The 27,971-nt window shown below is 38.0% G+C and overlaps 1 protein-coding gene across 2 annotated transcripts in view; it reads right to left on the bottom strand.

Annotated features, from left to right (window-relative positions):
• vopp1 (VOPP1 WW domain binding protein) overlaps positions 1 to 27,971 on the bottom strand; it is a 46,694-nt gene that overhangs the window by 2,301 nt on the left and 16,422 nt on the right. The window contains exons 1-4 of one of the 2 annotated variants that reach the window (XM_042399316.1): positions 20,060 to 20,206; positions 16,578 to 16,636; positions 6,475 to 6,552; positions 2,989 to 3,122 (exon numbers count right to left, since the gene is read on the bottom strand). In XM_042399316.1, coding sequence (XP_042255250.1) covers positions 2,989 to 3,122; positions 6,475 to 6,552; positions 16,578 to 16,636; positions 20,060 to 20,158 — 370 coding nt within the window. In that variant the 5' untranslated portion in view covers positions 20,159 to 20,206. Of the gene's footprint in view, positions 1 to 2,988; positions 3,123 to 6,474; positions 6,553 to 16,577; positions 16,637 to 20,059; positions 20,207 to 27,971 lie in introns of those variants that run through there. The other variant, XM_042399317.1, reaches the window with a different exon arrangement.

The raw sequence follows: 27,971 nt of genomic DNA, 5'->3' as shown, positions 1-27,971 counted from the left end.
TTACTGTATCCTACTGTACACATCACATCATGTGAGTGATCACACAGACAAACAAATTTTAAAAAACTACACAGGCCATGTACTTTAATGGCTCTGATATTCAATATTAAAATATTGAACTATTTTCCATGACTTTTCCAAAATGTTTTGGGATTTTGGGCCTGGAAAATGAAAATTCCATGACTTTTCCAGGTTTTTCATGACTGCAATGCCCTGATGTAATCATTGACATAACATCCTCACCTTGTTCATTTTCTTTTTGCCTGAGCTGCCACTGGCACAGTTACATCACTGAGATTCCTTAATTATTTCTTCTGGGATTAAATATTTGGCTACAATCCAAAGACCCAAATGGAACTTTTATGAAATCCTTTCAAACTGTCAGAGGAGAATTTCAGGAATGATTAGAAGAAGCTGGCTGTGATAGTGACTTTATTTTAGTTCAGTAGAGAGAGAAACTAGTGAGGAGTTCCTCCTCTGGGTCACCTTTCTACTATCTAGTCTGCCTGCAGAATTTAGTTTTACACTGTAGTTATTATTGGAGCTCTCCATTCAATTTTCTGCTTGGTTGATTCACACAGAGCAGAATTCCACTCATTTAATAGAAAGACTCACAGAGATTTATTGGCTGCCCTACTTTTCCCCCAAAATCCCAAGTTTTAAATTAAGAATTAGAGTCACAATGTTGATCACAATGAACAGCATAGCGCTTTAAAACATTAAGAATCAGGCAGAAAACAGTATTTTGAAACGGCAGTTGTCGTTCCAGAAGAGGACCATAAACTGTTACACAAATGCAACATCATGAAGGAGGTTTGCCAAACTCTCCTTCAGGTTTCTTCAGGTTTCTTTTCATCGGGATGCCTTCCTCCCAAACAATGTCAGATATCCTCCCTTTGTACCATTCACAAAAAGGATTTTACAAATCCTTTTTATGAACGGTTGCTTCATCTGAACGCATTAAACTCTTAAGCAGGGAGTCATTCCCATCACACACATTTCTGACATAGTCCCAAAAAACCTCCAGTGGCAAAAAAAACTGCTTTCAAATCTCAGGTGAAGTGTGTGAATGTGTTCTGCTAATTTCATGGCAACCTACTATTTAATCTATTGGTTGATTATGTGAAAAGTGACCAAGGTGTACTGTAATTGTCCGAAATAGAAACCTGCCTTAGTCTTAGATTTTGATACACCCATATTTGTTTAAGTGAAAACTTTAGTGTGATGGTGCACAACACCAGAATTATCATCATCATCTTTTCAGGACCATAAATAGTCAGCCTGCCATTAGTTTTACAGATACCATGTCAAGAATCTGTTCATCATATTGCATAAGGACACATTTTGGCTTACAGTGTCCACACAGTACATATCCATCCCCACTTTCTAAGCGATCTGGCCAGTAGTTGTCGTAATATCTTGCTCTGGACCATCTGATCCACTGACAACGCCATCTCGGCCTTTCCACCAGTGAGGCGAAAACCCAAAAGGATAAAAGATGTAGCATTTACTAGGATTTGCCTCAATCACTGATGGGACAGTGATTTTTTCAAAGCGGCTCATCTTTTTTAATCACAACTGTTCTTTCAATCAGAACTCCAGTATTTCTGATCTGATCCTGGCTGTACCACTGACACTTCTGTCGTTCTGTGCAAAAACACATTCCAAAGTTTATCTAAAGCTAATATGAGGCTTCAGCAGTCTGTGTTAATCAAATCAAGTGAAAACCTTTAAAGTTACAGCCTTTAGTACAACTGAACTTCTCTCTTTGTGTTTCCTGGTTGAGCTGCAGTGGAGGGATAGTATTTTGTACTACTAACCTTGGCAGATATCAACTTGATTTGATTAATTTGGACATCTGAAGCCTCATATTAGCTTCAAATGAACATGTTGGCAGAAACAACTGGATATCGTCCCCCATCACTTACATTAGAAACACATCAGGAAGGGAATCTTGATGGCCAGTACGAACAGTAAGCGAGCTACACCCATTTCATTCTTCATTATATGGGCACTTGACATAAAAGATCATGAACCAATGCTTTAATCAACTGACAGAACATCTCTGGCAGCTCCAGCAGCCCCTCAAATAAAAGAAATCCAAAGAAACCATACGATTCACCAAAACAAATTGGCCCTGCTTATGCATGGCTGCTATTTACAGCACATTTAGTTTCATTCATTCATTAATTGTAAACTAAGCAATTATATTATATCATCAACCAGTGGTGATTAATAGATTAGCCTAAAAAAAGGTAAAGATGTTGCATATTCTATTTGATCTCACTTCTTTTCTTTTTCTTTTTTTCTGGAGATGCTTGTAGAGAGGGCTTCTCTATAAATAGATGTTAGAAAAGAGGGCTGGCTGAGAATAAACCACATCAAATATGCCATGCTATCTCTGGCTGCAGTCTACACACATTTACCAGATTCATTTTTAAGCATAAATATCTATTCACTCATTTTTTAAAATTCATGTATATGTATGCTTGATGGTTGTAATTCTGTACTGCCTGAATGCAATCAACATAGTTTCCATTGGAAACTCTCCTCTCTGCTGCACTTATGATGTTTCAGGTTAACATGGTTCTTATTCACTTTTGCGTTAAGTTCTCTCACTTAGCTAATGCTTGCTGATCAATTTACTTAAAATTGAGGACTGTTGTTACTTATTTTTGTTTAAAGGTGTTTCACAGCCTGGAGCCAACACCTGTCTAATATAAAAACCACAATCCATGTCTGCCTGATATAAATTTGATCAGTTTAGTGTTCTAAAAATATGGCAACATTTGCTTTGGGCTACACTTGTGTGCATAAAGAGTGAGGCACTATGTGGCTGTATTGATTAAAACTGTTCCATTAGACAGCAGCCTGCATGTCGAGTCTCACATTTCACCTGCAGGACTTACGTTTTCATTCTTTTATTCTTAGCCTTCACTTTTTTGCCACCTGTTTGCCACCTTTTCATGAGTTTGAATACTGCTGTACCTGGTGTGGTGACAGGGTGCCTGGTGAAGGAGACGTTGAAGGCTGGCTCGTCTCTCAGAGGGGACGGATACATCCTTCTGCGGATGAAGAAGCCAGCACCGCAGCAGAACAACACTCCCATCATCAGCAGCACCCTGAGAGAGAAACAACAGACCCAACCTCGTCACCAATCTAGCAGGACCAAAAAGACTCCAGTAAGGAAAGAAAGGAGGATGGAGGGAAAGATCTGGTTTTAGTCTGGGTTTCATCTGGTCTAAATTGTTTAGTATTATCTGCAACACAGCAAGCAGACACAGAGGTACCACCATGACCAGTCACAACAAAGTCACACCCAGTGACATTAAGCAGCTTCAGAGATAAATATTTCCCCCCACAGCTGTGAATTCCTCATCCCACAAAAACATGCAGTTCAATAATATCTGTGCTCTCTGTGGGGATGTGCTGACACAAAGCACTTCTCTATCGGTTAAAAATGTGCTCAGTTTCTCATCTCTGGTGCCCTGAACCACGGCTACACTTTCATTCACCTATTGACCAGAGAGATTCATAATGTCACACAGTAATGTCCCCCTCTGCTCAACCTTTTTGTAAGTGCAAGTACTTTACACAGGAAGCACGAAAACACTTATCACTGCTTTAAGAGCGAGTGTGTGTGTGTGTGTATGTGTGTGTGTGTGTGTGTGTGTGTGTGTGCGTGACCATTTGCATTCTGTTTATTAACCTGGTTGCAATATCACTGCTTATACTTTAGTTTTGCTTTTGCAGGGATTCGTTTTTCCCTCAGATCTCATGTACTGTCCATGAACTGGCTCACTGGTAACTTGAGCATTGTGGCAGAATAATTATACTTCATTATGTGTACATACATCAAATGAAGTAAACAAACTTGTGGAAGGAACACACACTTATCAAATAATTAATATAATATTAATGTTAAAGAAAAAACAGTATGAGTGAGTCTGTTACACTAGTCAGCATTTTATTTTGGTAGGGTATTGCTGAATCTTATGAAGTCCCTGAAATTCTGAGAGATTATATCATTTGTATCTTGTGCACACAAATTATTGTTGGCACCACCTGTTTTCACCTGTCTCCCACTCAAGATAATATCTACTTTTTGTTGGTGTAAAAATAGTCAAATTTCCAAATAATACTGGAATCAGCCTATAAAATGATTGTCTTTTACTGTAGGATGTCAACTCCCCTCAGTATGCTAAAAACCAAAACAAAATTCCAGAAAAACTACAGAGAACAGACCTCAGTGATGCATAAATCTTGACTGTGTGAAGTGAACAGCTTTCACAGCTGGCTGAACGGTAACTATGAGAAAGTTTCACAAGTTATTCAGATGAGCAGCTCATTTGCTTGAAAGAGTTGCAGATAGAACCTGACAGTATTTCTCTTATAGATCTATGACTGCGCAACCCACCACCTTATCCCACAGCTCGATTCAGGTGTTTCAACTGAAAAGTTTCATCTTCCATCTTCATTGGATGCTGTCTTCATTCCATCACCACCAGCGTCTAGACCTCTGGGGGATTCTATCTATCTCCTATCTTCACTGGCCTACACTTACTGAAGATGTATCACATCAGCGGGATCTAATCACTCTGCTGTCAACCTTAGTAAGCATTCTTATGCACTCTCTTCTTGATCTCTTCTTATTGAGCTCTTCAAACAAGTCAAGTCAAGTCAAATTTATTTATATAGCACATTTCATATGGCAAGCGTAAACTCAATGTGCTTAAAAACAAATAAAGATCATATATAACGAATATATTACATTAACATTACATATATAAAACAAATAAGATAAAACAAAATAAGAAGATGTTACATATATAAAAACATATTAGACAGTATAAAAAAAGAATTAGAAGGCGAGAAGGTATTACAATAACAGAGTAGGGTAAGAAGGTATTATTATTATCATTGTTAAAAGAAATAACAATAATAATACTGTTTCTAAAAAGAAGGTTTTACCCATTAACCTAACTAAAAGCTTGTGAAAAAAGATATGTTTTAGTCTGCTTTTAAAGGAAGACATTGTTGTAACAGACCTGAGTTCATGTGGTAGAGAATTCCAAAGAGTGGGACCATAATGGCTGAAGGCACCATGAGCTGATTTTATTCTAGGTATGGTGAGGAGACCTTTATTTGATGATCTCAAGGGTCTGTCTGGCGTGTATTCAGAGAGCATGTCAACAACGTAGGTGGGAGCTAGGCCGTTCATAGCTTTAAAAATGTATTTTAAAATCAATTTTTTGCTTTACTGGGAGCCAGTGAAGAGAAATTAGGAAAAGAGAAAACAGGAGTGATGTGTTCACACCTTCTGGTTTTGGTTAATACTCTGGCTGCAGCTTTCTGAATAAGCTGGAGTTTATTAAGTGTTTGCTTTGCCAGTCCAGCAAAGAGTCCATTACAATAGTCTAGTCGACTGGAAATGAATGCGTGAACCAACTTTTCAGAATCAGACTGTGACAGGAAAGATCTAACTTTGGATATATTTCTAAGATGATAAAAAGCAGTTTTAGAGATACTGGAGATGTGCTTCTGAAAGTTAAGATCGGCGTCCAAGATCAAACCCAAGTTTTTGACATGATCACAGGGTTTTACTGGTAGGGGAGTTAACAAAGAGTTAATCTGGTGCCTCAAAGCCTTCAGACCTGCTAAAAGAATCTCAATTTTGTCTTCATTTAACTGCAAGAAATTTTTGGCCATATAATATTTAACTTCAGTAATGCACTGGATGAGATCATTCACTGGGTTAAGGTGGTTGGCAGAAACAGATATGTATAACTGTGTGTCGTCAGCATAGGACTAATATGATATGTTGTATTGTTGAACAGACACTGACATTGATATTAAGCCCTTCCATGGCCTGAATAAACAGTCACTGACCCTACATCATTTGAGAAAGAAAGAAAAAAAACAGTCAAGTACCAACATAAGGCTTGGTCACATCTGCATTAAAAAATGCTAAATTTAGTGGATGTGCTTGCTCACACATAGTAAATCAGTGCAAATTCTTCGGAGATCCAGAGCATCTAAAATGAAAGAAGCCATTGTAGCTTATTTCTGTGGATGTATTGGACCATCCAATTTTAATTAACCTTATAATATAATGTAATATAATGTAAACTGCTCCACTAAAGAGGAATGGTCTGCAGACTGTTATGAGACAGACACTGATAGTAATACTAGCTGAAATACTGCATGTCATTTGAATAAAGTATGTAAACTCTTTGTCCCTTTATTGACCAAGCAAACAAGCTCGCTAAACAACAAGCAGTCAGCAAGCTGTTAGTTCAGACGACCAGGCGTAGAGTACAAAATGCCAGGAGGTAGAGTAAATGTCACAGTAAAGACAAAAGAAAAAAGAAGCTTAGAGAGCTATTGTGAATGGCACTAGTGTGTCCCAGCTGGCTGTGTCAGCAGTCCATCCCTGCAGGAGAAGAGCAGGCAGCAGCCACAGCTGTAACTCACCAGAAGTACCATAGTCTCTGGATGGACAGGGCTCTCACACAGCAGCGAGTCCCACAGCAGTCCTCATAGGAGCGACATCTGGAACAAAAAGGCATGCAGCAAGGTGTATGGGTCAGCAAAATATACACAGATGCATTACCTGAAACACACAGAGCATTAATATTTTAGAAATGGCGTGGGACTGCACCACTCTTTCATTTTAACTGATTTATTTATCCGTTTATTTTATTGGGAAGTAGCAATTTGTATGAGCAGCCATTTTTCTCACTGTTTCACTCTTGTAAAAGGAGGAAGTAGGAGGACACGACAAGAAGCCATTCTTAAACCCAAAGTTCAGTGACACAGTTTGTATATTTTCAGTTCACACTCATGTTACAGTATTTAGTTACAGTTTAGTCACCTCTGACAGTTAACTATCAGTTTACTCTATGGGTACACTTGGTGTTGGCTACAACTAATGCAATCTAACAGCAACAGTCCTGCAATAAAACCTGCCTTCATGAAGGTTATAATGCTAAGTTTCTGTTGGAACTGTTTTACAGAGGTGTTGATTCAACTTAATGGTCATTTTAAAGTTTGTGGTGCTGTTGAATTATACTGACTTAAATACAGAGAGGTGTTTCTTCTATTTTGTCCACTCTATTTATATCAATGAGGGTAGATTAAAGTTAGAATTGAGAAATAAGTGTAAGTAGACAATGTTATCTTATGTGGTGGTGACTGATATAAATATAACTGCTAGAAGTCTGTTGAGGGGCCGTCAGCTGAGGCTGAACTGAGGGGCTGCCTCGGAGAGTTTTCTTTTAGCTGTAAATCATGCAAAGATATTCCAGCTGAGCCCCAGAAAATAAATATAGACCTGGAAATGTGCATGATATGTCCCCTTAAAATACTTCAGAGTTGAGAAGCTGCTCTCACAGGTGCACACAGTAGTCTGCAAGTACCAAGGAATGGGAACACTGGAAGATCTACCCTTCTGTGCTTTTTGTTAAAAAAAAATATTTTTGCTTAACTGAACTTGTATTTCCATCTATTCATTCTTCTTCATACTACACAGTAACTTCTCTGGAAATCTGTATCAGGAGTTTTATCATTAAGTTCCCTAAGTTAATATTTTTGAAAATCAGCTATCTGCCCAAACCAGAAAGAAGATTAGAAATTATGTCAAACCTGAGCCCACAGTAGATGTATTTTTATTATAAAAGTAGTTGTGTCAGTAGCTGGGCAGTGCTTGAAGCCATGTTTATTTATGCGCTAATGCACATGCCACCACAGTGGTCGCCCATTCACAAAATTGTAATTTTCTGGCTCAAGTAACTGAGATTGTGGAAATCTGAAAACCTAAAATTAAATCTTCACAATATCCCTTTAGAAATGCGACACACTACACATGATACACACTGCAGTTTTTCATTGGTCTATGGGTTAGGGTTAGGGTACAGTGTGAGTGAGTGTAATGTTATGAATGTGATGTGCTCAATACACCTACATTGATAAATAAAGGTTAACAAAACTAAGAGTCTACATCCATGCTAACTCTCTGTGAGGCAGTATGTAGGCACAGCAGTACGTTTAGCTAAATGCTAACATCAACATATTCACAATGACAATGCTAACATGCTGATGTTAAGCAGATAAAGGGCTTTATTTTCATGAACTCAGCAGCACGGAGCAGATAATAGTGTGTTAAAGGCTGTGACAATCATGGCCAATCACATTCATTACTTTCATCCGCTCTAAACACAGCATTCCCCGTCATGATGCACTGACAGTTTGTATACTGTGGAGATTTTTCCTCAGTGGAAACTTTTTGTCTGTGATGTCAGGAGTTTCAAATATGAATACAGTAGCTCAAATATACTGCCAAGAACAGATAATGACTCTTATTAAGTTGAATTCACTTCTCTGGACACACTGATGATGCACCATGTTTTCATATATGCCATCATAATGAATAACCATCTGCAGTGAAATACCACCATACTGTCAAATATAAAATTTAAGAATTTAAAATGAGGTCTCGTATTTGCATGTTGTAATTTTTCTGAATTTTTTTTCTGAAAGTTTAACTCCGTTAGATTTGACTGTTCAACCTGCAAAACTAACTGCTGACAACATTATCCCAGTCCAGTGATGATCCACACATGGATTAAAATAACACTTTTTTCTGAGACACACCACTATAAAATTTAACAGTCTTTATCACGTCATGTCGCTCAACACAGCCACTCGTCTACCTGCGTTGCAATTAAAAATGCAGAGCTCCAGGCAACACTTTGGCCAGACTCTTTAAAAGATTATATGTGCAGTTGTTGCCTCCAGTTACTGTTTTGGACAGAGACACCAGGAGTGGATTAATGACTGTGTTTTATCAATGTGTCTTCAACACAGCTGCTGATTTGCATTAAAAACTGTACATAATAATTCATCATAACCAACAAGTTTGTTGTGCACATGAGCACTGAGGTTTCTGTGATTATTTTGCAACACTTTGGTGTTGGTTGCACAAAATTTTACGCAGATCTGGCATGCGTAATTGCGACTTGACAATGACATCATCACTTCAATAAGAGAACAGATACCTGCCGCCTTCTGACCAGGCCATCGGTATAGGATACTAGCTGTTGTAGATGATATATTCTGATAAGAATTGCACATTAATTTTTATTCTGTCTAGCGGGTTTTAATCCCATAATCAGAATAAATCATCAGTGACCATAACACACACCAGCATCTTCAATTCAAAATACTGGTGTGTATCAGCCTGCACGACCTAAACTATGTAGAGCATAATGAACCTTTTTCACCACAGACATTTTGATTTGTAATAGTAAAACATAGGTGTTACTAATAACATGAATGATGGCTCTGTTCCATTTAAGTTTCCCAGTGAGCCAGCATGCACAACAACAGGACTGGCTGACATAATTGGAATGCAGCAATCAATAAGTTTATTAATTATACCTGTGCTTTCCCTACTGTGACATGTCAAAATGTCTCCTGTGACAAAGGTCTATTGTAAACAAACACACAACTTAAAACTGCATTATAGTTTCTACAGACATCACATACTCACTGTTGCTCATACATCCTCGCCTTGGCCTTTGATTTGAATTGAGTATTGGCAAAGTCATAGCTTGCTTTTTAATGCTGTCAGGCTTTGGCATATCTGATGTTGAAATGTCATGAAATGATGTTGAACTCCAAGGTTCTTAAAGCTGCAATGCAGGACTTTTTTTTCTCCCCCTTCTGGCAGTGAGGGTAATTACAAAAACACTGTTGACACATGCTAATGTCATAGGCTCCGCTGTAGCCTACTCCGTCACTACTGTTGCTGCTGTAAAACGGTGGATAAATTGTTTTGAGCGTCACACAACCCCCGCAAAATGACTTGTTTCACGATCAGAATTTGATCCATTCTGTCCGATAACATTTAGAAAGTCTAGAAGAGCCACACGATTCAATTATTTTATCCCCATTCAAGTTAGCAGAGAGCTAACCAGGTGTTAGCCACTTGGCTGGCGGAAGTCTTGCATTATGCATTCATCTAGCCAGCACGGGAATGTCAAACCCAGCACCAGATTTAAAAGCTCCAGTATACTGTGAAATACAGACAGATTTATCTGGCAGTGATAGGCTTAATCAGCATTGTGTGAACTTGTTTGGCAAGGGCTTGAATGTAACAGACGTTCATTTATATGTAAAAGTAAAAGATGTTGAAAATGACTGAATGCACTTGTCAGCAGAAATGAGAGGGAAAAACATTGTGGTTTTTGCATGTATATTTGTCTGTCAGGTTTGGAATATAATTACATTAGTAAGATTTAATAGTCACATGAATTAATGCATATTTGTCCGTGGTAATTCATTTTGCAGCAGCACCAGCTGGTAAAGTGGGAGGAGGGGGTGTTCTGTTGCTTACTCTGTTAGAGGAGCAACATTAAGGAGCTGTTAAGTTGCTCTTTAAGTCCTTGTTCTGCTGTGATTGAGGAAAGTTTGAGATTTTTTTGTTTAAGATTAGATTGACAGGAACAGGAATATTCCTTGTCATTCTATTGACAGATAGAGGAACAGGTACATAGACAGATGTGAGAAGATGTTCTCCTTGATCTCTTACTTGTTTCTAAATGGTTTGCCTGATCCAAATCATACACATCCAATGTTCAGAGTTTCTCTATAAAAATATGTTGAGGGACCTAAATTCATTAGTAAAATTTACCCTCCTCTTCAGGCAGGCATAGTAATATAAATTTACAATATACAGGAAACTGTAGTCTGGAAACTGATTATAACTATAGTATATGGCAACAAATTCAGGTTCAATGTCATATTAAAGAGCACTTTATTAGATAAATTAGTACCAGAAATTTCTGCCCTTTTAGCTTTTAATATTCTTCACGGCCACTTTCTGTCCTTAAACTAATTAATGATCTCTATTAACTATGTCCATATTAGACAATTCCACTCTTCACGATTTACATCCAGTGACAACATTCAGTGCAGGAAGTAATGATGGGTCCTTTAGGTGGGAAGTAAGTGAGTGGAGGTTCTGGTGTTGGGGTATGTGTAGCGCATCTGACTTTTATAAAGAAGACCAGAGTTTGCCACCCAGTCACAGACCTGCAATTAATGTTTGCCTTTTTTATTAACTGTAACTACCATCTTTCCCTAATCGTAACCAGTGTGTAGTTGTCATGCGCAGATATTGTAGGAAGCAAGAATTTTTAAAAATGTTGGCATCAGACCAAATCCGTTTAGCAAAATCCACTTGGAGGCAGCAGAACAACCTGGTAATACAAGACTGACATATTATTACTTTATAAAATTGTTTCATTTTAGCTCTGCTTTGGTCCCTGCCAACTCCTGAGAGAACTATCTGGCTCTTTATCTGGCTCTGCTGTTGATGATGAAATGATGTTCAACAGCTAGTCTCTAAATTATTCTGTCTGCTGTTTGGTGCTGGGCAGGTAGTGTACAGTACACTTCACGGAGCCTTTAAGCTGAAAACAGATGTCTGCTGCTGCAAGAGACAAAAGTGATGAGTGTTGAAACTGAACCAGAACAGTAAAGTTGTGGGCTGTAAAACCAAAACAATGAGATGAAAGGTGCTAAGACGCTCCATAGAGCTGCAGAGTTATAATTCTCATCTCATAATACTTATGCATTTGATCCACTGTTCTGCTAAATGAAGCATCACTTTAGTTCATGCAGGACATGAAAGTCATACGCTCCAGCTGTAGTCAGCTGGCAGCCTACTGATTGAATCAGTGTTTCCAATCAGTCATACACCAGTCATACATACAGCCATTCTCTCAACAAGGCGGTCCATTTAAGTATGACTCCTTCCTACACTGATCCCTGCTATCAGTGTTGCCACACTCACACTGCTGGTGGCAAAGCTTTGCCTCCACCACCCCAGCCTCCACCTTTTTGGTTCAGAGTCATAACATGGTTCAAGGTAGTCTGGAATTCAATGTCTTGCTTTGGGCCCAGTCTTGTATACCCAGGGGGGTTTCTGTATTGTGCTCCCTGGTTTGGCTTAGCATGCTGCTTGTCTAATCCTGGAAGCATCTTAGAACTGAGCCGTCAGCGCCAAGGTAAACTGTATTTCCATTTGTTACAATAAATGGTTTAATCTATGATGAGAGTGTTCCTGACTGAAAAATATTAATTAGTCCAGTTTTAAAACACATGTCAAGAGGGGGGAAGAAGTACAGAACTGAAAGAAAAAAGTTTGAAAGTTTTCCTGTCCAGTTGCAGAGAATTACTTCCTGTCTCTGTACTGACAGAGAGCCTCACTATAGCACCCTGACATTTCCTCTGCTTTTAAGAACCACAGGTGTATTGTAATGATGCTATTAATCACATTTTCTGCTTCATAAACAAAACTTTTAAAAGTTTTAAATGGCAAGCCCAGCAGCCTGGAAGCCAAACATTCAGAACAGAGGCCAACTGAGCATTAATAAAACTGAAATAATAGCAAGGTGTGTGTGTGTGATAGATGAGTGTAGATAGTCAGTATGACAGCGTATACTTCACACTCCAAGTCCTGTCTGGCATTTCAACACTAGTACGAGGACGAGCAACTGTTGGATGCCAGTTCCTGCCAAACTCCCTGTCAGTTTGTATACATGAATATTCTTTGAGCTGGAGGTAGGGCAGAATTTTGCTGTTACAATATGAGAAGTCTCTTTATTTAACTCTTGTTAAAACACGTGACAGGATTCATTCCCCAGTGGAATGTGGCAGATAATCTATTTGCATTATGTCTTAATTAATTATACTTAGACTGTAACAGATGACTCATCATTGCCTGTAAACATAATGTGCTGGACCATAATGACCATTAGGAAAAGCAGAACTTGAGAAAATGAGGTTATCCTCAGTTACACACTTGTCTTATGTGAGTCCACTTATCCTTCCCTCTGTCCATCCTCACATTTTGTTTTCATAGAGGCAGATGTACATGACTATGCACACAGTCACACAGAGACGTGAGAGGTTGAGTTAAGAGAATTACTCTTTTCTCAGGAGACTTGGAACAAAGAGGCCAGCGATCCTCCGTGTAAAGCTCCTAAATGTGGCTGCAGGCAGAGAAAAGCAGCACCACGGTGGAGGGAGAGATATGTTAAGAGTCTTACCTTGTGAATTAAGATAAAGCCTTTTCACTAGATTTGGTTTTGGTTTGAGATTAAAAAGGGGCAGGAATATTTCACCTTAACTTTTCAGAGTAACATCTGACTGGTACAATATGCAGGGTTACTCTCAGGGCATCAGTATTAGATATAAAGACAACGACAGGTGAGACTTACCAGCAGTGTTCCATTGTTAGCATACTGTAACTGATAATGATATCACAATCTTTATATTATTGAGTAATGTTAAGTAAACCAATAATGTAATTGCAATTGATGGGTATGTTTATGGACTTAAATCATGGTTAAATGTTGATGTTTTATCCTCAGTTGGGTTTCAATAGTAAGCTTTGAGGAAAGTTGGGGATTTAAAGGCACTGCGAGGGAGTGATACAGTATAAAACTAATATGCTGCTGTAAATATTATAGTAATTACAGAAAAATATTGAGTGAAATCAGTTTTTAATTATATTGAAAATTGTCAGCAAGCTTACTGAGTAAATAGCCCACATTGCTTTGAATCATTCAGACTGCTGTGTATCAGCAATCTTACTCCAGTTCCAGCAATTATACACACTCCTTTATAAGATTTAAGACTGCTCAGTACTGCACAATGATCAGCAGTACATAAGCTCATTATGATTGAGGGCCATTTAGTCCCATTATATTTAAAACACAGCACCTGTATGTAGTAAACTCCAATCTCAAAATGCATTACAGCCTGATGCAGAAGTGTTTTATAGTCTCCTTTCACTCCAACTGCATTTACAACTCAGCCAGAACATTAAGATCAATGCGTTTCCACACAGCAATCACATGCATCATCTGCAGGAAATGCTTCTGTAGTTGGTGTTATTTTCTGCATTATTTGTTGCAAAATAAAGCTCTTTAGCATGTATAAGAGATTTTTTGGATTTGATTCTTTGATTTTACCTTTGCAAACAATGTTTACACTCTGTTGCCAGTTTATTAGATACACCTAACTTGAGCCAAAGCAGTCTAATGTAGGGTGATGTTTCAAATGTTGTTGGAATTTAAATTGCTTTTAAATGTGGCTCCAAGCTTTAGATGCATTGATTTAAGTTTTGAATTGTTTTGCTCTTGACAGTTACCCATTATGTGATACTGAGTCAGATTTAATGCATTCTTTTCATTCCAATATTCATTCGTTCATTCTTTTATGAAATTGCTGCTTCTTAGACACAGATTTGTTTCATCTGTTTCTTTCATTTGTTTTTTTTTCTTGAAAGTTTTGAGGAACCACTTGTGTTTTTCAATTTTGTATTTTTCCATCTTGAGATTTATATGCCGACTGGAATCGGCATAGCATGACGCACAATTTACACATACAGCAGTACAGTATAATCCCTGTTAAACTATTATCAAAATGGACATGTACTGTATGTCTCTGTAATAAACGCTGAGCGGAATGCTTTTCTTCTTTTTTTCACTGATTTATATGAAAATGCTGTGGGTTGCTAATTTGAAAAAGAAAGTGAACTCAGAGAAACAGAAATTGAGGGCTGAGAGAAGGGAAAGAAAGTGAAGGAGAAAGCAGGTTTTCCTCCAAGTTGTTTTTCATTAGGTCATCTCTCTTCACTGGCGCTCTCTGTCTCTGTCTCTCTCCTCTATCTCATCACCACTAGAGCTGTGGCCAGCAACTAGAAAGCAAATAAAATGGATGAAAGTTGGAACTATGGAAGAAGCCTGTCATCTGTCTCAATCAGTGAAACACTCTACTTCCCAAAACTGAATGTAAAGCTCCAGTAAGCAGGAGTTTTATTAATAACACTGAATAATAAAACTGAATTTAACTTTGATTAGTGTGAAAGGCTCACACATAGTGATGATAGACATTAAATAGTGACATTTTCTACTAAACAGAGATTTTAGAGTCTTTTAACTATTCCAGCCCACATATGGACTGTATGGTTGAGTCTCACAGCTCTCATTAGCCCCTCCATATAAAACAGCAGTTTACAAGTTTACTGAAAATTCAGACTAAAATTTCACTTGACTTTGTTTTTAAATGCAGATTGTTCTTTTTCTTGAAATGAGAGAGAACAACAATGTTCCTAAATAAAAAAATCACGTTGTTCATGACGTGACGCTACTCAGCCGTGTTGCCAATTTGTCCCAGTGGCCACTCATGGTAATGCAACAAAACAATCTCCTGTGGCCAAAATAGCATTTTCCCCATTTGTAAAACTTTCCCAGAGCCTAGAAAAGCGATTTTTAGGTGAATTCCATCATCTTGGTGTAAAGTCTATGTGTTGAGCAGGAGCATGGGGGTGGGGCAAGAAGGAGGAAACAGTACTGAGCATGTGCAGAGGGCTACACAACGCAGAGTCAAACCCAGAAGCTAGAAAACTTTGTGAGTAATGTGCTCAGCGACCATTTTTCATTTGTGAATAGACGTCATCTTTGAGTATGCAGTTTAAAATGTATCCATGGCGTACATCATCACTTCCTGCATGTACCCCTTATTAAATGCATTTTAATGTGACAGCAGTGGTAGGCCATTACTGTAAAACCAGAGTTAATGATGGTGACATTCACTTTTGGCTAACGTGACCAGAACTTTTAGACATTTTCAGCACTTTTTCAAATGTTGAATGGGTGGTGTAGACTTCATTAAATGCTTTATGAAGCTGATCACATAAAGGACTGACTCATTAATAACAAACTTTTAGCTACTGGAGTTAAAATCACACTCCGGACAGCTAAGTTGTTTAGCAGGTCACTTTTAGTTGGTGAGGAAGATGAAGCCATGCACAGAAGAAGCGAGTGTTTGGTGAAGAGATGTAGCTCACAATGTTCTGTATCCCACTAAGAGACTCTAACCAACAGTGAGCTGATCTACTAACAAGTACTGCGTGTGTATCAAAGCCTGATATATCTTATTTCTCTGTGCTGTAGACCTCCATTGTTGTCCAAAACTATTAAAAACACATGAATGAGCCACACTGTTGCACTGGCTGACATGTTCCTTCATCACCATGAACACACACACTGTAGTTTATTCTGACTCCATCCCACACACTGTCCTGAAATACTCACTAGGGTACCAAATGTGGATTATTCCGCCGCTGAAAATAGTCTCCAACAAGTGCACTATTTCTTCCTGTTTAAGTAACATTTGCTAAAAATTACAGTGACTTTTTTTTAAATATGAAACTATATATCTGTGACCAGTCTTTAAAGATTTACATCTTCAGGTTATAGTCATAGCCATGCTATGAAAAGCTTATTTAAGCATGCTTGTTTGTGTACACTTTGTGTGACAAATTTAAAAAATGCTGCTCTTACAAGTCTGCCAGGCTGATGGTGACATTATGGAGCCAGATTGAGGGGAATGAGGAGCACTTTGCCATCTATTCCAAACATGTTGGAGGAATTCTCAGTTCCTTTTTTCTCTGCAGTGGATTTTGGATAACAGCTGTGAGAATGAAATATTGTGGTACTTACATGAAGTAGATGGGGTATCCACCCTCAAAATACCAGCAGTACTTTTTGGCTTCTACACACTGTAAAAGAGGAAGACAGATCAAGGTCATTATTAAAAAAACAACACTCACCAACAGCATTTTTAGTCATTTCATTTTTTCATTTCATCTTAAACTAGTAACTGAGAGCTCAACTTGTGCAAACCATAATCGACACTTATTTTTAACTAATTCTCCTCACAGCAGCTTCAGTGCTCCATCAGTGTCCACAGGATGCATTCAGGCACAGTATGGAGTGTAGGTCACCCGTGTTTTGGCCATGCACAAAATACATAGTCCAATACATAATCACTCTTTTAGAGTTAATCATCAGTAAAAATGTTTCGTTCTCTCTGTTTAACCAACTAAATAAAAAACTCTACTAAATCAAAATTCTGAAGACTCGTCGCATACTTTTCCTCCACGAAGGAAATCAACTAATGACAAGTGAAAATGAGTCAAAGGTCTCTCCTGACATCTACCGACATCTTAACCGCAGAAACAGATAGTGGACTGAATCATCTGTAAAGCCATAGATGATATAAAACGCTGAAAGATGCTTATTGTCAGAAAATCATTTTGACTGCTATGAGCCTGACAGGAGTGTGTGACTGATAGACAAGCTACACAGATGTGGAAGTATTTCACTTTTATGAGAAAAAAGGCGTCATGGATGAGGATTCTCTTTTCCTTGGATTAATAGTATCTCTAGGAATCTTTCCAAACAGGATGAGTTTGAAAGTCTGTTGAATCTTCAAAAAGTCTTTTTCCAAAAACAGCTGTTAGAAAAGGGGGGAGTTTCTGTATTTGGGCCGATACGGTAACAAGAAAATGTTATTATTTTAACAGCATCTTTTCCACACTGCCTTTCTTTTTCTTGTCATGGTGGCAGCAATGTGCTACCAAGATACAAGTGAAACATCTCACCCATGTCACCTGCATGGCTAACAGACACAGTATGGACATCTACATGGGTCAACAACATTTTCACTGCAAGTGTTGAGCTTTTGAGGAAAATCACATGATGACAAGGAGTGCTTGCAAACTTAATATATATAAGACTCAAAAATCACAATAAAAATAGATTTCAATGAACACTTTCAGTCTGAATTCATCTCCATTATCAAAGCCAACAGGTTTCTGTCAGTCGATCCCTGCCAGGCATAAATCATCATATTCTTTCATATGAGAATATTCTCATTGTTTAATCTGATACCAATCTTATTCCTTCTACACTCAGCAAGAGCCCCCTGCTTCCTATGAGTATGAATGAAGCCTCCCTTTTCCATTACTAGCTTCACTTCAGAATGCACAGAGTGCCGACACCAGCCGGCTGGAGAGCGCCTTTAATTAACTGTCTTTGAAATGATCTCCTTCTGTGAAAATACAGCCTGCTTTGTAGTGGCGTATAGAGGATTTTGGGCTTTATCATTCTGCGCCCTGCAAAGAAGCGTTATGAGAGAGGCTGAGGATGTTGAGAAAAAAGAGAGAAAGAGAGAGGGAAGGTGAGATAGGAGAGAAAAGGAGCCAGCTGAAGGCGGAGGAGAGAGAGGAGAGAGCGTGCTAAATGAAGTGAATCGTGCTGCAGGGACATGCCTTGCCTCAGGGTGACAGGCAGCATATACAGCATCACCTTCCATTAATGTGGAAACAACTTCTTAAAGATAAGTTGAACTAGAGGTTCAATGCCAAATGAAAACATGCAGTCTTAGGATATGGTTATGAAATTAATATGACATTCACTCATATCACAGAACTGTTACGCTCTGAACTCTATTAACTCCTGGTGGTGATAAAAGCAAACATTCAGAACTTTGGAAATTAAAAGTAGCAGTTCTTGTTAGTGACTTTGGTGTTTCATCTGCAGGAACAACAACAAGCGTCTCAGTTGTTCTCTATTACACCAACAAGCCCCCCCCCTCCCGTCTGCATTTTTATGACACAACACACATTTTACTACTGTGGTGTGCTTGAGGATAGGATTTACATACTGTGTGTTGCAGGGTTTTTATCAGTCATATCAGATTTTTCTCAAGGTTGTGTTGCTTAGGCTGGTGCAGTGCATCTGAACCAAGTAACTCCAGTATAGAAAGCAGGATGCCAGCTTCATCTTAATTGTCTCCTACATTTAAAAGGGTGATCTGTCTCATCCCATGTTTGGCAATGTGTTCAGTAATTACTAAATGGATATTAAATTCAAATGTTTTCTATCAGAATTTTGAGGCCGATGCCAGTTTTATGCTGAAAATGATAAGAACAAGAGTAACAAGTGTCATTAAAAGGCTGGTTCTATAATTGGTTTAACCCTTAAACTATTAGGAACGATTTTGGGGGGAAAGAAACAGGAAGAGAGTTCAAACCAGACTTCAGTTTGAAGGTCATCTGCTGTTTGGAGTCGGCCCACATTCTCCAAGTGAAAGTTATAAGTGATGTAACAGTTGCTAGTTTTATTTTGATATTTTTCATATATATTAAATAATTTACATATCAAAATACTCTGCTTTGAATAATAATTTGTGTGTATGGTTTTCCCACCAAAAACTGCAATTACCTACTCCGAAATTGTTAAAATTACATCTACTCCTTCTCCCTTATTGAAAAATTCAGAAACTATGAATATGTAAGTGTTTTTCATTTTAAAAGTTGAACTGTTGGACACAAGATGTCTCCTTCTTCACTGTAAAGTCCATTCTCAATGTATCACACTCCTATAAGTTGTATACTGGACCACAAGTGGTTCCAAACTAGTTGTGATGTCACAAAATCCTGCTTGTAGGTACATGCCTTCAACTTAGATTCAAGGTGAGCACAGAGAAACTTTCCTCCTTCAGCAGATACATGTGAAAACAAACTCTGCACATATATCATTCTGCACAGAGAAGAGAACAACATCCAACTGAAAGAAGAAGAACAACACATTTTTTACTGGAGGGTGACTTTAAAGATATCTAGTCTGAAATGCAGGTCATCTTCATGCATCTGTGTCCTATTTTCAAAACTACAGTAATACAATGGTACTACAAGTGCAAGGTCAAAAGAGAGTGTCATATTTGTCACTAATAAGATTGGAGGTGGATCAGGGGCGGATGTACATGTGGGGGCTGCTGCCCCAACGCCCCACCCCTATCACAGACATATATCTATGTATGTGTCCACCAGTAAGTAACAAGAAATTGCGTGTGTAAGAAGCATTTGATATCATTTAGGAGCAATTACATAGTTTGTCCACCAGAGAGCGCTGACAAGTTTATTTGTACACTGTAAAATGTGCTGCTCAGTATCTTGGTCACAATTATACAATAATATAATTTAAAGGATCCCAAAGATTTTTGATAATGTTATGTGCTTACGTTGAAAAAATATCTGCAAATATATTTTTAACACTCAAATACTGATATCAACCTTTAAATCCAGTATTTAAAGGCCTTTTTTAAAAGTCTTCTTTATATTTCCTGGTTTTATTACCCAGCAGCACCCAAGAGCGAAAATCTTCTCCCAGAGGGATACAACAAAATCCAACTCCATCTCTGACACTGTGTGAAGAGCAGAGCTGGAGCTTGGCATGGCAGGTCGAGTTGTTTTGGTGGCTCACAACATGGCAACACAATAGGTTATTTGTTATGCTGCTGGTGGAGGATGGGACCATACTGTGACACAGAAATGGCAGGAACACACACACACACACACACACAGTGAGAGAGACAGGGAGAAAGATGGCAGGGGAGATGTTAAAATAGAGCTTGCAGCAGAGAAAAGCATCACATCCCCTCTCACTGAGACAATGTACTTCCACTCTATTTGTCCAGACTGTGTTCCGCTATTAATGTGGTCACTGGTGGGAAATCTTACACACACCCAGGAAGCACAAAATCAAATCCTCACAGGATCATCATCTAGGGAAAAATGAGTGAGAGTCATCATTTGTCTCTCTTTTAAAGCATCACAGGGTAGCTGAATGGATGGCCCTGGTTTTAAATGATGGCCCTTAGTGATGTTTGAGTATGAAAGTTCTGTTAAGAAAGAAAGAAAGAAAGAAAGACTGTGATGCGTGACCAGAGAGCAGCACAAGTGTAAAGGTTATGGGATGATTTAAAGGGTTCATCCTCAGGAGCACTGATTTAATGGCACTGTCTGTGACATTACAAGATTATTTTGTGTACATAGCTGACATTGTGGCTTAAGAGACAACAATAAGACAACAATAAAATCAGGATTCTTCCTCTAGGGACCATGGATATCCACAGGAAATTTAATGGAGTTCAGCAGTTGACATCAGAGCGTAACCAGGGTAATTAGATTCAAAAAGATGCATCCTCTGGAGACCATGAATGTAATGTTTAACATCAGCCAGAGATATTAAATAAGCACAAGGCTTGAGAGGAGAGGACAAACCATCAACTTCATGCAAGTACCATCCATTTATCTGCCCTCCTCTCCGCATCGATGTATCCACTTCTCAAGCTGCAGTCAAATGCTGTTGCTGGCTTCTACGCTACTGATCCAGATCCTGTGAGCAGCTCTGGCTCTGATATGAACACTCTTGATCCTCTCTCACAATCATCCTCTGAATCTAATAGCTTTTGGCTTCCCATCTCACAGTATCCGGGCCAATATTAGCCTTTCTATGACTCTGTCAACAATGTCACCTCTGACATGATGGAGTGTAGGCAAGATAAAATGAGGACAGTTTCATTTGCATGTAGACTACATGCAAAAAGACAGGAGAAAACTGCAATACCTTCAATAATATTAAAATTACACACATTACATTACTGAACAATACATTTCTGATACAGGAATACAAAAAATAGCTAGAATAAACAAGTTTTAATTTCACAATTCTTGACTTTGTTGGTATCCCTTTACATTAGTTTGGACCTAATTGTTATCCTGTCCCCAACACTCTGCCAGCAATGGTCACCGTCCAGCTCTGTTCATTGTCTTTCTCTAATTAGAGCTCAGTGGAAGCGCTGACAGCGGAGGAAAATGTCCCTCTGTGCTCCCGCGGGACAAAAATGACCGTTATGCAACCAGAGATTGTGTTTTCCTGCTTTAAAAGCAGCTCAGATGGGTTTTGGCTAGAGGACATTCAGGGGGGATGAATAGTTCAAATGGCTCTACACCGCACATTAAACCTTTAGATGCAGGAGTGTGTGTGGTGATCAGAGTGTGTTTTGCCTTTGTAGTTGCAGGATGCTGTAGATGAGATTCTGAAAGGAGACTGGTCAATAATAAAGCTCCCTGTGAAAAGTCAGATGTTACTGAACACTGCTTTGCTCCAATGCTAGCTTGCAGTGTATTAATATTGTTTTCAAAAAGACAAATCTTTTCTACTGGGGCATTTTGCTCATATTGGCATTCATACATTTTGTTATATCCTGGATTTCCAGGTAATTACTCTCTGATTTTGGTCTAAATTGTCCCACCCTGACAACTGTTCCAACTGACAACTGTAATCTCTCTGATCATGAAAATGGTCAAAAAGAGATTTTGAATTTTGACACATTTGAATCAATATCTGTCTTTAAATTCCCCATGCAGTCATATTGGTCTTCCTTCATTTCTTCACAATCTCCTCTTGTGTTTGAATGTAGCATTCACTTTCATCTCTTCCAGTTCTCTATACTTCCCTTTCTCCCATCCATCCATTCATCCATCCATCCAGCTCTCCCTGTCCTTCCTGTCTTATTGATCGCTGCTGACCACACAGACGCCTCAGCCATTAGTGAGTAGCAACAGGCTAACAGGGAACGTGTGTTTCTTTCTTCAGTCTTTGTAAGAGGCTAACTATCCATATTGTTGAGGAAGATTATTTTTCAGAGCTTGATTTTTCATAAATTGCGTTGTCAAAAAAGGACAATGTGATTTTTAAGGTTTTCTCACCTCTTGGACAGAACCTGTAACTCAACTATTTTGATCATCGATAAATCGCTCCTCCAGCATCACAAGTTAAAGGATTTGCTGACTATTGCTGTTTTTCTAACTAATCAATTAATCAAGGAAATAATTGACAGATGAATTGATAACGTGAATAATCGCTAGTTGCAGCCCTAGCTGTAAGTATCACACACACACACACACACACACACACACACACACACACACACACACAATAGCATCATACCCCTCTACCAAAGACTATACACACACAAGAAGCATGTGTTGGTGTTGGTGTACCAAAGAGAATACACATACAAGAAAATATGTCAGTGTTGTGGTTGTCTGCCAGACAGTCATAAATTGACTTTTATTCATTTTTAAGCCACCTTTGTATGATAAACTTTTTAGATCTTGATTGTTTTTAACTGTCTTTTAACCGGATGAAGGATTTTAGTCATCAGATATCTGGATCTTTAGTTATCAGAGAAACAAGCTAAGCAAACATTAGTGTTTACCTCATTATATGACACGTTGGCCACTTTAAACATCAACATCTGACATTGTAACATTATATGTATATATGACTGAAACTAAGTAAAAGCATAATAGGTCCCCTTTAAAGATGAATTAACGTTTTATTTACCAGCAACATGTCACACACCATCATCACAGCCACCAACAGGCTCAGACAGTAGCCTGAACAAGGGTCACACTCAGACCATTCCAGGTCTGCTCAAGATGGGACAGATGGTAAGCTGGTCCAGCCCAAAATAGCCTATATATATATATATATATATATATATATATATATATATATATATATATATATATATATATATATATATATATATATCACAGACTTTCCACGCCTAGACATGTTCAGCTGTTTACACGCAGTTTACCTGAGATCAGGTGATTTTTCCTTTTATTAAGGAAAAGACATTAATGTTTTATTGAAAATCATCTGAGGTGTGGCTCTGCTGTTAATACTGCTGCTGTTTTTGTTTATATTTAGTTTAACCTCTTTAACATTATCTGACACACTGACGTGAATGCTGCTGTGTGTTTCAATCTGTAAGGAAAAATATAAATATTATTCATCTATATATGATGAAATAATTAGAGCAGAGTGAAAAAACTGTACACCTGTCGAATGCTACAAATCAATATCAGTAAAGTGCTTTCTGATTACACCAAAAAAAGATCATATTTGGGAAATTGCAGTATTATAGGTGAAAAATAGAGTAGGAAAATACTTTGTGGTACCCACCACTGACTAATGTTTTATCAGTATTTTACTTTGAGTTGACTTCAATGAACTTAAAAGTTCATCATGTAGTTAGAAAACAACAAACTATGTTCATGTTTTATATGAACAATGTTTTATTATGAACATATAATTGAATTTTCCATAAAGTAATGTTTGTGTATGCTGTCAATTATAGTTCTTACACAGAGAGAAAATTGGAATAAGCCAAAATAGGAATCGGAAGGTCAGACTTATAAAAACAGAAACAGAAATCGGAAACGGCCAAGAAAATTGCATTCAGTGCATCTCTAATTCACTGATATCCTTTTTATATTCAGGAAGCTGCTGCAATTTTTTTCTTCACTGTTTAATGTTAATGTTTAAATGGGATTAAAAGAAAATCAAATCATACCATACAACAGCAGAATATCATGATACAGGCTATTTGTTGTCATTCAATTTCAAAGCCTCTATTGAATATAGAAGAGAGGAGACAATAGCAGAGAACCAACCTTGATTATATGGCTGTGCGATAACGCAATCACATTCTAATTATAGGCACAGAAACAACATCCTTGCAAGCCTGGAAATGGACTGTTTATTAACCAGATGACTGCACACACAGCAAGGCTGCTCTTGCACAATGAGGGATACGGTGGCCTGGACAGGTCAAATCAAGATCAGAGCGTCTCTTTGTTGTGTTAGAAAAGAGGAGTAAACAAGAGCATAAAGGAGGCTGTGGAACATTTAGAGTGTGTCACCAGGATGGGACAGATGGTGCAGAGGTTAATTCATGGAGCTGGTGCAGGTTGTACATGACAACATTTTGAGAAGATAGGAACACCAGGGAGAAGGAATTATAATAAGCTCCAGCTGCTTCTGCTTCAACTCAATGTTTTACTGTAAATCCAGGAGAGCAGGAGGTTACCTTCAGGGACATTCTGGCTCCTGATTTTGATTTAGTTTGTCTTTTGATGAAAATGTATATTCATTTTGTCAAATTTTAGTCATTCGATTTTTGTTTAGACTTTAGTCAACACATGAATGTCGTTGACGAAAACTAGACTAACGTCTTTTTGTCCAATTTTTGTGTTAAGCATTTTGAAGCTGTAGCATCTTGGTTTTATACAGGTGTTGCAGTAAGACAACAGACTGACTCTCCTCAGTAAACTCTGCACTCTCCACTGCAGAGCAGCTGATCATTCACTCACCTGTTAATTAAAATACTGTTACTGCCTGTGTTTAGCTTAAGAGGAGAAGCCAAACTGGTACAACTTTACTGAACACCGAGAGGAAGATTTCAGCTAGTTGACTGCCAACATTATTCCTGGAAGTGACTCACTCCTTCTGATAGCAACAGAAAAGATATCTTACAGAAAGTAACGTTACATCCACATCTCTACAAATACAGATATAAATAAAAATAGTGAGGTCTGTGAGTACACCTACTCTTGTTAGATTTTAGAAGACAAGATCACTGCTGTGGAGTGTATTTGCATGACAACTTGAGAGCATCACTAAGGTGACCCAGCTTGTTTTTCATGATCACAACAATGTTCGAAAACAAAACATTTTTGTTTAAGATCATTTTTTCAGGACAAAACTAAATAAGTAACCATTGAAAATGAAAGCTATGACGAAATGTTTTACTAAATGATAAATGTTAGAGACAGATGAATTAACTACTTCCTGTTTTAATGCAAAGTCTTATCCAATGAGCTGCAGCATCTGTGGAACCACACACCGTAGCCTCTGATTAGTAAAACAGTCGCCTCCTACAGCCAATAATATCACTCGTCCAGAAGCTGATTTAGCTGTTTTACCTGTTGCACTATTGTTAATAAGAAGCATCTTCTTTCACTAATGTCTGTCAGTAATGTTATCCTACGTTGCAGCTGATTTATGGACTAAATTAATTTACAATCCACTGAGAATTAAACAAGAAGCAGCAACAAAGCAGCTGGACAAGCTGTAAAAACATGCAGGCAGCACGGCCACATTAATGAAAAGCTAAGCTTATGTAACGTTATCAAGTGCTGACAGAGAAAATATTACTTGTAACCAGATGTAACTAAATGCGAGTGTGTTCTTTCTTTTCATTGGCACTCCTGTTGTTGGGATATTGATGCATTCAAATTATTGTTGCAACCATTGTCTTGCTTTGAAAGTCACATTCAATAACATTACATTTATTCTTCATATTCTTTTCACTGTTTTTAAGCAAAAAGTTCTATTAAATAAAAAAACAGATTCAGTATTTTTCCACCAGCACTATATTCTTGCAGTGGGGAGAAACAGATGTTGTTGTTGCAGTGGAGAGCAGTTATATAAATGCATAAGACAAGTAAAAAAATAATTGGACATTTTCACACTTCTCTTTTGGTGGCTAGTCAAATTTCAGTGTAATGGAACATTAAAACAAAGATGCAACAGTAACAGCAACAGAAAAAGAGGAGGAGAGAAGCAAGGGTAAAAGGAATAGCACAGGAAAAAAGAAAAGAAATATATAGGAACAACAATGATTAAAAAAAAGCAGCTCAGTGAGTCTTAAGTTTGCTTTTAAATACGGAGTTGGTGCAAATGTCAAGGCTGTTCACATGGCTGTTTACGTGCATTCAGTGTAATATGATTGTAAACTGTAAACACTAAATGCTATTATATGGGATTAAGTCCAACTGAAATCAGATTCTATTGTACCTCTTTGCAGTAAAAAACATATCAACATGCTTTTTTTAATGGAATTATAGTAGTTTTGTATTATTATAATGAAGATGTATTCCTTGTTTGATTGATGTTAGCTGATAGGCTACCGGTACAGAACGAAGTAAACAAACTGCTGTAGCTACAAGTCATGGATAAACTGTTAGTGTTTCACTAACAAACAAGGATCTAATGGGTCTGGAGTTCCATTTGCAGGTTTATGTATCATTCAACAAACTAAGGTGCAGGACAAGATGTGTGTTCATGTTTGTAAGTTAGATAAGAAGGAGACTTTAGCAGGAAAGCTAATGTGGGTTGTTGTTCAGAGTCTGTGGCTCTTGTGTTGTGTAGCAGGATGCTATCAGGCTCAGTGTGACTACTCTGCCAATACAGAGCCAAGTTCATGACGTCATGTCCGGTTAGCTTAAGTTCCACTAGCTTCTATAACTCAATGCAATCTCTCATTCAGTGTTTCTTTCATCAGCCTTTCATGAAAAAATGAAGCGTGTTCCTGGAGTTTACTTCCTGAAGACAGCAGCTGCTATCAGAAATTTAAACCTTTGTTATATAAAACAAAGTTAGACAACATTTTGTTATCTGCACAGAAAAAACTACAACCTCCATTACAAGAACTACAAGCGCGGCAGCACAGGTACTTGACGTCACTGTAACTTGGTTTTGTCCATATTGAATACAATTCCCCAATGCTTTCTTCTAAAGACATTTTTCAACTTTCTAGTTGTAATCTGTGCTGTGTAAAGACTTGACAGCATTCTCTCCTCTCTGTCCTGCTGTCATTACACACGTCTGAACTAGTCTGCTCTGCTGAGCTGGAACAGGAAGATAAAGTACATCCCCATTTCCAATAAAACTTTGACACAATAAATGACAACCAAACCACAACACAGGAACAGACTCTAGTACTTTATAAATAAGAGCTACTTTTCATATAATATGGTCCTCAATTACCCTGAAAGACCAGAGAAATAACTCTTGCTGCCCTACACAGCTGTGTTGTACTAATACTTAACTGTATTACACAGCTTAGTTGCGTGGGCTTTATGTAAGATAGGATATTTCAAATTGAAATAAAATTTCATAACTATCCTGCCATCTGTCACAAAACACAAAAAGGCCAAAAGCTCCTAAAATTAATCCAATAGCTCTATGAGATGCTGTTTTATACAATACATAAGCTTCTACCACCTATTAAATGTTTTTTTAGTGATTTCAAAGTGACAAAGTGGCATCACAAACATCTTTGCAGCGTGGGGTTGGTCAGTCAGGCTGATTTCATGTTTCACTGGGATGACTATAATTATAATTTTCCAGTTGGTAATTGCGACTGGCTTGTGTAGTAAATTATATGTTCCTGAAACCCACACTGATGCCTGACATCAGCCATAGTCCATGATTAGGGATAACTTAACCCTGATTTTGAACATACATGAACACATTATTTACCCCCATATTACCATTTCTGCTGGTCTACAAATGAAGCTTAAAGAGGACCTATTATGCTAATTTCAGCTCTAAAATTTTATTTTT

Source organism: Thunnus maccoyii, chromosome 21 (assembly GCF_910596095.1).
Source record: "Thunnus maccoyii chromosome 21, fThuMac1.1, whole genome shotgun sequence".
Taxonomy (NCBI): domain Eukaryota; kingdom Metazoa; phylum Chordata; class Actinopteri; order Scombriformes; family Scombridae; genus Thunnus; species Thunnus maccoyii.
The sequence above is the reverse complement of the archived record's forward strand: the minus strand, read 5'-3'. Positions and strand labels throughout refer to the sequence as shown.